Source organism: Mizuhopecten yessoensis, unplaced genomic scaffold, assembly GCF_002113885.1.
Source record: "Mizuhopecten yessoensis strain PY_sf001 unplaced genomic scaffold, ASM211388v2 scaffold9015, whole genome shotgun sequence".
NCBI lineage: Eukaryota > Metazoa > Mollusca > Bivalvia > Pectinida > Pectinidae > Mizuhopecten > Mizuhopecten yessoensis.
In genome coordinates this window covers 4,042-14,520 of record NW_018407836.1, presented here as the reverse complement: position 1 = coordinate 14,520, position 10,479 = coordinate 4,042, and the positions used below count along the sequence as shown (strand labels likewise).

At 36.5% G+C, this 10,479-nt stretch overlaps 1 protein-coding gene across 1 annotated transcript; it reads left to right on the top strand.

Annotated features, from left to right (window-relative positions):
• Positions 1-5,667: 5,667 nt before the first annotated feature.
• LOC110457051 lies at positions 5,668-6,570 on the top strand. The gene has a single exon (XM_021508150.1). It carries the CDS (start codon positions 5,668-5,670, stop codon positions 6,568-6,570), a length of 903 nt encoding a protein of 300 aa, XP_021363825.1.
• Positions 6,571-10,479: the final 3,909 nt, after the last annotated feature.

Genomic DNA, 10,479 nt, shown 5'->3' with positions numbered 1-10,479 from the left:
GACTCATTTGACTGTTTTTCCGGTACCAATATACACACCAAAGATGACCAATTGGGGATGCACCTGACATGTTTTCGTAATCTCTCACGTCATGAGATACTTCAATAGCACATATTTTATTTTGATTGGGTGCAATCTTGAAACATAATCAGGTGTCCCTAGGCTCTTTGAATCGCTTAAAATACATGTTGCATTTTTATTTAAAGAGCAAATACTATTAAGAGTTAATTATAATAAATTCAAAAATGATGTAGTGGTGGTAACAAAATTCAGGATTTTTGTTCACTCTCCATTTGGTGATACTGTACAAATTTCTACTTGCCCTTTTCACAATTTTTTGCGCAAATGCAAGTGATTTACTTGCAACTTGGAACCCTCATGATAATCTGGTTCCATTCACACAAAAAGATGATCCAACCCCCTCCTCTCTTCAAAATAAAAATAAAAAATGTGTATAAGTCTCGACAAAACAACTTTTAAACCTGTTCAGACTATGCCAATTTCAAAAATGTATGTCGTCATTTTCACAAATTGTGTCTAAATTTAGTTTATCTCTTTCAGAAAGTGTGGTTGACCAGCTTTATTGTACAGGATATCGAGATGACAACCAGAAGGATCAGTCTCCATCACTTTATTTTCCAACATCAGATTCTGATTTACCACCCATGCCTTCTAGTCCCATGGGAGCTTGCAACTGTGTAGAGGAAGGTGCACTTTATAGTTCAGACAGTTCAGTGAAGAGTTTAGACATTAATATTCAGTGCAGCGACAGTGAATCTTCTAATAGAAGCAACTTTTCACCATCTGTAACTTCATCAAGCTCTAGCTCAGATTGTTATTCCGATACGGAATCTGTTGATGTTTTTAAGTTCAGAAAATGACTCGGATCAAGAAGACATTGAGAATTCAGATCCAGCCACTGAAGCCAGTATAAATAGCCAGAAAAATGAATTTCAATCCCTTTCTGTGCTTTCTTGCTTTTTGAGGAATAAGCTTTCTGCAAGCTCGTGCAAAGATATAGTTGAAACTTTGAAAAAAACATTTCCAGATTATAAAGATGTTTGTTCTTTGGACCTAAATGAAATGTTGTCATACGTTGACACGTCCCCGGCTTAGGAGATACACTACTGTATTCAGTGCAACAAAATGTTTCCAGAGGATAAAGACATTGTTGTATGCGAAACAATAAACTGTGGTGGACTAAGGTATAAAGGAGCACTGGCTAACCAACAGACAAAAACAAGACAACCAATACAGAGTTTCGTGTTTACCGATGTAAAGAAGCAGTTAGTTGATCTCCTGCAAACACCAGGTAAAAACTGTTCTGTGACCAAGCGGAAGCTTTTGGTGTTGGGTTGGGTTGGGTCGGAAGAATCTTTTAATGTTTTGTCATTAAGTGTCGTTTATATTTCATGAGTGGGACAGAACATTTTGATAGATCTGATAAAATATTAAAATTGGCTATCCCATGAGGGTCACCTAATTTGAATTTATGGGTGGGTGTTGCTATTATTATTGAAATTTTGCCTATTTTTAGCCCACCATCATCAGATGGTGTGCTATTTAAATCACCTGTCGTCCTTGTTCCATCCATCTGTCCTTAAACAATTGTTGTTAACGTTATTTCTTAGAAAGTACTGAAGGGATCTTTCTCCTTGGTACCTAGTTGTGCATAGTACATTTTGGGACTGATCAGGGAAAAAGATGGCCGACAGACGGCCATCTTTGATTTTTAGAGTTGAAGTTTGTTATCGCTATTTTTTGAGAAGCTGAAACTTGCTATGTAGGTTTCCCTTGGTCCCTTAAATAATTGTGCTCATTTAATTTTAAGACTGACCTGAAAAACAAAAATGGCTGGTAGTTGGCCAACTTGGATATTAGTTTATTTGAAGTTTGTTATTGCTATTTCTCAGAAAGTTATTGATTGATCTTAGATTACTTTTGTAGGTTCCCCCATTTCAAAATATTTTAGAAAAAGAGAGGAAAGCTGATCATGAGAAAAGTAGAGAAAAGATAAGTCTTACATAGATCCAATAAAGATCATTTGATGGTGGGCGCCAAGATCCATATGGGATCTCGTTTGCTCATGTAAATATAACCCTAAACAGACATGTTTTCTTTTGACCTTATGATTACTTCTCATATTACCAAGTATCTATGTTAGACAGTTCAAAGGCCAAGGTTATAAAATTGAATATTGAAGCTTGCTGGTATGCATAAAGTCAGATGACCGCCAAGGCCAGCAGGTCTCTTGTCTTGGAAAGAGTTATGTAATGTGACATTGCAAATTGCATTTTCATAATATAATCCTTTGTTTCGCAGGTTTTTGGATGGACATTCAGGACACAAAAAAAACAGGCCTTTGAAAGGTTTGAGGATGGATCAAATATTATTACTGATATTTTGGATGGATCAGCATATCGAGCTATGATGAGTGATGATGGTTTTCTCAGCAAAATGAAATATAATGTGATAGCTGTTTTCAATACAGATGGTGTAAGTCTTTATTCTTCCTCCAAAATAGAACTATGGTCAATTTTTTTTAGCCATCAACGAACTCAGCCCTCAAAAGAGATTTTCACGCGACAACATACTTCTAGTAGGATTATGGCAAGGCAAGGGAAAGCCACCATTTCAGGAATTTGTTCAAGTCTTTAGCAAATTTATGAATCCCTTGTACACTGACGGTGTTAGTATTGAATTTGAAGGGAAAGCGTATACAGTGAAACTTTCAGTTGTATGTGGAATTGCAGATTTACCTGCAAAAGCAGAGCTTTTGAACATGTCCTACTTCAATGGCCCCAACCCTTGTATCTCATGTGAGGAACCTGGAATCACAGTACGACAAGGCAGAGGTACTGCTCGATGTTTCCCATACAAGCTACAAGGGACCAGATGCCAAAGTAGAACTCATGAATCTACATTGCAACACATGGAGTCGGGGACAAATAGAAATCGCTCTGCAGGATTTAAAGGGATTTCTGGACTTTCCTATCTCCAAAAATACAACATTGTTAAAGGAACAGTGCCAGATTATATGCACGGTGTCCTCCTTGGCGTAACAAAATCTTTGATGACCAAGTGGTTTTCTCCTTCACAAAATCATCAAGAGTATTTCATTGGAAATCGTCTAAATGAAATCTCAGGGAGGATGAAAAACCTTCAACCTCCAGAGAGCATAGAACGATTGCCCCGTGACTTGGAGAAACATTATCGTCATTTAAAGGCAACAGAACTACAGTCTTGGCTGTTGTATTATGCCTTTCCGTGTGTAAAAGGTTTATTAAAGGAAGAATATTTGGAAAATCTGTCATGCCTATCAGAAGGAATTCATATTCTTCTTGGAGACAACATCACACAAGAATCCCTTGCGAATGCTATCGATCTTTTGGACCAGTTTTATTCATCTTTTCAAAGACTGTATGGAGTTAGCTCCTGTGGGCTCAATGTTCACAATACTGGCTTGCATCTTCCAGAATATGTTAAGCTTTGGGGACCTGTCTGGGCTTGGAGTTGCTTCTTATTTGAGGATGCCAACTCGATGCTCCCTCAAGCTGTCCATGGTACTGGATTAGTTTTGAAACAAGTTATAAAGCATAGGCAGGCACAATCATGTATCAGAAGAAAAGGACTGGACCTGAAAAACAGAGATGGATGGAAAATTACATGGAAAGCTTCAAACGGCGATGTTGCAGGAGCAGCTAAACCAATGACGCTTGATGACATGGAAAATGAACCAAGGCAACGGTTAATCAGTGTACAAGGTAGCATACAGAATGTCGGTGACCTGAAGAAAATCAACAGGATAGTTGTGAATGAGAAAAGATTCTTTTCTGAAGAGTACAGCCGAATGAAGAAAAGAATATGTAGTGTGGTTCTTTTCCAAAGGATTGAAATTGGTGTGATAAAATACTTCATTTTATGTAACAACATTGTGTATGCTGTTATTGCTAAGATGGAAAAGATACCTTCCTCACAGATCCAAGGAGCTCGAGTGGTAAGCCATTATATTGCTGTGCGGCATACAAGAACCCTGGCATTGATAGATGTTGAATCACTTCAAGAAATCGTGGTATATTTAGATACAAGTTCCAACAGAGATGCTGCAAACACCAAATATGTAGTACAGATGCCTAATGGCTATGGACATGCTGTATTTAAGTGAATGATTTGTCCAAACATCCAATTTTTGGTTTTTTGAAACTTTTGATATATAACTAACAAGAGTAAAAGAAATACCATATTTAACATTCCTAACTGAGCACACAAGTATGGTGTGATACGTATACAAAACAGTATACAATGTAAGTATCTTGGTCAAATAAGTTGTTGGTGTTTTCCATAAACACAGGGAATCGTGGAGACATTTTAAATTTTACTGCCAAGATTGATTGTGATGTCATAACTTCAGATCAGATCTAATTCAACTAATCGTACTATCAATTTAATGATCTTTTAAACTGCTGGATGTAAATTTTTCGGCAAATTAAAACATTTCCAGATGTTATTCCAATCTATGTGTGATGTATTTTTTTATTGTTTTTAGTCTGCATATAAAGCATGCTTTCAGAAACATCCGAGATGATCAGGAACAGTTCTGGAACACCAACTTTCTTTATTAAATGTTTTCCGAGGAACTGCAGTTCCAGATTTAGAACAGTTTTAGAACACATGATGTTCTGAAACTGTTCTAGAACTGTTCCACAAAAATATATAGGAACATTTGTAGAACATATGTAGAACATTTTAAGTTCTGAAACTGTTCTAGAACTGTTCCTGAAAAATGTTCTAGAACAGTTCTAGTACAAAATTTCTAGAACTTTAGTTTGGAACAGTTACGGAACAGTTCTAGAACTGTGTGAGATGTTCCAGAACAGTTCCAGAACTGTTCTAGATTCCAGAACAAAGTTTCGCAGGGGTGAACTTTGCATCGCGCATCATTTTACCAGGACACTCGTTCGTTTCATACTTGATAAATCTTTCCACAACTGTTCGAGGACTACACGACTTTGTTTGCCTCACTAAAGAGAGTCGTACCGATCTTAGGTTTTGGCTGACTTTCCTACAGCAATGGAACTGTGTGAATTTGTTCTACAACCCCCACCTCATATCGAGTCATGAACTTGATATGTATACTGATGCATCTGCTACTATAGGTTTCGGTGGATATTTCAGAGGCAAATGGTTCTCATCTCCATGGCCATTAGACATCCCTGAAGTAAAGGAAAAATCATTGTGTATCGCTTATAAAGAACTATATCCCATCGTAGTGGCAGCTATCTTGTGGGGGAGTCAATGGGCGAAACAACAGATAGTTTTCTGGTGCGATAATGAAGCTACAGTAGCTATTGTGAATAAAGGACGTTCAAAATGCCTTTACATCATGGAGCTTATGCGGAAATTGACCAGGTGTGCTTGTATACATAACTTTAATTTCCGATTTCATGTTCCAGGGAAATGTAACTCTATTAGTGATTCTCTTTCTCGTTTACAGATACAACGGTTCAGAAACCTGGCAACACAAGCGGATCCCAAGCCCCACCAGTGCCCGCCGTACTCCGAAGTCATCTGGAGTTAAACTCTACAGTTAAGAACCTTTTGTCAGGGGCCATAGCATCAACTACACGTACAGCCTATCATACAGGGTATGATCACTTTGGGAAGTTCATGGCACTTAATAACATCCTATGCAACCCTACAACAGGCCTCCCACCCATCTCAGAGGATATTCTTATCTACTTCGTGACACACTTCTTTAAATTCTTAAACCTTCAACATTCCACTATTAAACTATACCTCAACGGTATCCGCTTTAAGTACCTTCAGCAGAATGTTCCGTCTCCTTTGGACAGCCTAGAATCTAAACCCCTTCCTCGCTTGGCTCTTATCCTCAAGTCCATCAAACGAGATCAAGGATCAAACACTACAACTCGCCTACCAATTACAGGAGATATTCTCCACAAGATGTGTGCTTTTTTGAGGCGCGGTGTGTTCTCTCCATTCACTGATGTCATGTTAGAATGTGCGTGTACTATAGCCTACTTTGGCTTCCTGCGTTGTCGAGAATTTACTGCTGCGTTTGACTCATCCAGACACCTGTGCGTAGGGGATATCACAACTTACGACAACATGTGTACGTTAACCCTGAAAGAATCAAAAACCGACCCTTTCCGCAAAGGCATTACAATTCAACTCCACAGAATGCCACAGGACTTGTGCCCGGTGAAGATCTTGAAGGAATATCTTGCACTACGACATGGGAAATCCCGACCTGTTCTACCATCACAACCGATGTTCATCACAGACAGTAATACTGCTTTGGACAGAGCACAGTTTATTCAGTATTGTAGACAAGTGTTAGCCATTTGTGGATACGACCCACTCAAGTACAATGGACATTCTTTCCGGATAGGTTCTGCCACTAGTGCAGGTGCAGCAGGTGTGGAAGACCACCTTATAAAGACATTAGGGAGGTGGAGCTCCGACTGTTACTGTCGATATATAAGAACTCAAAGTTTAAGTATCGCGAAAGGACAGAGACAGCTACTGATCCATGATCCAACATCCTAGTGACTGGTTGCTAGATAAGTTAATCTGGTATTTACCACAGACCTCCTTCAAGACATTCTCTTAACAGTGTCTAAACATATGCTATATATAAGACACTAAGTACATGCAATATGACATGTGTGTGCTGAATCTAGAATATGTTATATACTGTATGTACGTGATAGGCGAGAGCCTGTTTAAGAGTATCATGAATGTATTTAGTTATATGTATATCTATACTACAATGTACGCTTAAATATTGTAACTAATACAATGGTGTTCAGGCTACTGCTATCCAGGTACACTGCTGGATGAAGAATTGAACTAGCTATCTAGTATATATAGTATATGTGTCACTCGATACATTTTCTATATCTACTGACTTTTGTGTTATACCCGACGTATATTACACTCCTGTGGTCGCTATCGCCACCTCTTAACCAAACAACCTATATACAGTTACACATCTACTAATTGTATATATATCCATCTTTTATTATGTACCTTGGGGATCAAATTCAGCTGCTTCACTCTCTAAACTTTTCGCACCAAAATTTTCTTTTGGACTCACACTTCAAATTTTTTAACCCCTTTTATTAAAAGGGGAAAAATCCTTGGGTTTGCCAAGGTCATAATATTCATTCTAAAACATGTAATAGAATTCAAGTTTTAAATAAGTGTATCAGTACATTATACTCTACTATCAATCGACCTATATGGTAACCACACTGGTTGCAGATGGCACCACTCAACCTTGTTAGATATAGAACATCCCTGTTCTCCTACACTAGAACATCCCTGTTCTAGGCAGTGGTGCCATCCCCTTATTTCGTAGAACATCCCTGTTCTAGTCGGTTGATCGTGGAAGGTCTGTTTTATAATTTTATATGTCTTTTTACTAACATGGACAGACCTACTCTACTCCACAAGTCCATACAGAAGCAGCTGCGAAATAATTCCCAAGGGCCAAAATTATTTTGTAACATTTGTGTTATTATGTCATGATTATTTTGTTACACCTGTTGAATGTACATGTACAATAGTTAGTTGGTATTCTTGATCTATGTTTTTAATACTCATTTTAAGAATCATGTTGTTTCTTATATACCATACTTCATAGAGGATACATTTCATGTTTTAAGTTCTTGTTTATCTGATCCCTGTAATAAATGTTCATAACTTCATATCCTTCATATCTGAGTTCTATTATCCTTTCTGGAGTAACTTGGTCTTAAGCTGCATTTTTAGCTACAAACTTGTACACAAGATATAAAGCATATCTTTGTTCCATCTTGTTTTTTTATTATGTTATGTGACAATTATGACATAAAATATTTGTTCCATCTTGTGCTACAATTATGACATACATATCTTTGTTCCATGTTGTGTGACAATTATGACATACATATCTTTTTCCCATGTTATGCAACAATTATGACATAAAAATCTTTGTTCCATCTTGTGTGACAATTATGACATACATATCTTTTTCCCATTTTATGTGACAATTATGACATACAAATCTTTGTTTCATGTTGTGTTACAATTATTACATACATATCTTTGTTCCAAATTGTGTGCCTATTTTGACATCCAGTCGAACCTCGTTATCTCGAACTCTTTTAACTTGAAGACCCTGTTTATCTCGAAGTATTTCTCTGGTCCTGGTCAAATCTGTTCTTTATCTTAGTATATAAAACTCTGATAATTCGAACCCTGAAAAGTCGAAAAACTCGGATACCTCAAAGTAAAATATTGGTTTCAATAGCGTTAATCCAACATAGTATTCAAATTTCAATTTGTCACTTGTTAATTCTTTGATACAAATAAAACACAAAAGTAAGACATTACGCCATTCCGTGTTTATGAACATCTTTCGTAAGTAGACTAGCATGAAATCAGTAAAAAAGAATTTACAATAAAGCTTAGGACTGTCAAAACCATGTTATTCATAATAAAAAACAAACTGCATCAATGTTGATCAACAGTAATCTGTACATGTACTTACTGCGAGTCCGTTTAATGATTTGTACACCTAAACAGACGACAGTGCAAACCGGAAAATTGGTCACAAAGCGTGGTCATGCATAAAAGAGTTCCACAGTTAAAATCACAACCTAGGACAGCTTTACGGGTTCATGTTTTTACAGGAGCCAGTATGGCTTTGAAAGTCGATCGAGAGATTTAAGAACAAAACGATAATTGCTGTTGATTACATCGAGTTGAGGAGGTGTCAGGTGTCATATTTGGCTTTAATGAATCANTGCTCCATTACAGTGATTTAATTTAGACTTGCGCACTTTCATTTCCGCATCATAAACTACGAGATCAGAGACAGCGGGATACTTCGGTTTGAAATGTAACACTTCAGAAGTAAAACTTGACGGACTTAAAAATACAAAGGCAGACCTGGAAATATTTGCCAAGATCTATACTAGCCAAAAACAACATTTAATCACTAGGCCCGTCCATATTTAATAACGAACAAACAAAATGGTCCAAACGTTTTGATCGCGTTTAAAAACGAAAGTACGAACCTGCATAACTCGAATACTCGGATAACTCGAAGTTTTCCCACGACCCTGTCAACTTCGAGATAACAAGGTTCGAATGTACATATCTTTGTTCGATGTTTTGTGGCTATTATGACTTACAAATCTTTGTTCCATGTTGTGTGACATTTATAACATACCAATCTTTGTTCCATGTTGTGTGACAATTATGTCATACATATTTTAAATCTATGTTGAGTGGCCATTATGACATACAAATCTTTGTTCCATCTTGTGTTACAATTAGAAAAACCATATCTTTGTTCCAAATTGTGTGCCTTTTATGACATACAAATCTTTGTTCCATGTTGTGTAACAATTATGACATACATATCTTTTTCCCATTTTATGTGACAATTATGACATACCTATCATTTTCCCATGTTATGTGACAATTATGACATACAAATCTGTGTTCCATCTTGTGTACCTATTATGACATACATATCTTTGTTCCAAGTTGTGTGACATTTATAACATACATATCTTTGTTCCATGTTGTGTGACATTTATAACATACAAATCTTTGTTCCATGTTGTGCGACATTGATAAAATACATATCTTTGTTCCATGTTGTGTGACATTTATAACATACATATCTTTGTTCCATGTTGGGTGACTTTTATAACATAAAAAAATTTGTTCCAAATTGTGTGACAATTATGACATTCATATATTTTTCCCATGTTATGTGACAATTATGACATACATATCTTTGTTCCACAGAGTGTGCCTATTATGACATACACATCTTTGTTCCATGTTGTGTGACATTTATAACATACATATCTTTGTTCCACGTAAGTGACATTTATGTCATACATATTTTTGTTCCATGTTATGTGACAATTATGACATACATATCTTTGTTCCATCGTGTGTGACCATTATGACATACATATCTTTTTCCCATGTTATGTGACAATTATAACATACATATCTTTGTTCCATCGTGTGTGACCATTATGGCATTCATAATTTGTTTCATGTTGTGTTACAATTATGACATACATATCTTTGTTCCATGTTATGTGACATCTATAACATACAAATCATTGTTCCATCATGTGTGACCATTATGACATACATATCTTTTTCCTATGTTATGTGACAATTATGACATACATATCTTTGTTCCATCGTGTGTGACCATTATGGCATTCAAAATTTGTTTCATGTTGTGTGGCCATTATGACATACATACCTTTGTTCTATCTTGTGTGACCATTTTGATGTACATATCTTTGTTCCATCTTGTATGACCATTATGATGAACATATCTTTGTTCCATCTTGTATGACCATTATGATGTACATATCTTTGTTCTATGTTGTGTGACAATTGTCATACATATTTTTGTTCCATGTCGTGTGGCCA

Bases quoted from the DNA above. Each gene is read 5' to 3' on its own strand.
- LOC110457051 (XM_021508150.1), top strand. From the start codon at position 5,668: ATGGCACTTAATAACATCCTATGCAACCCTACAACAGGCCTCCCACCC.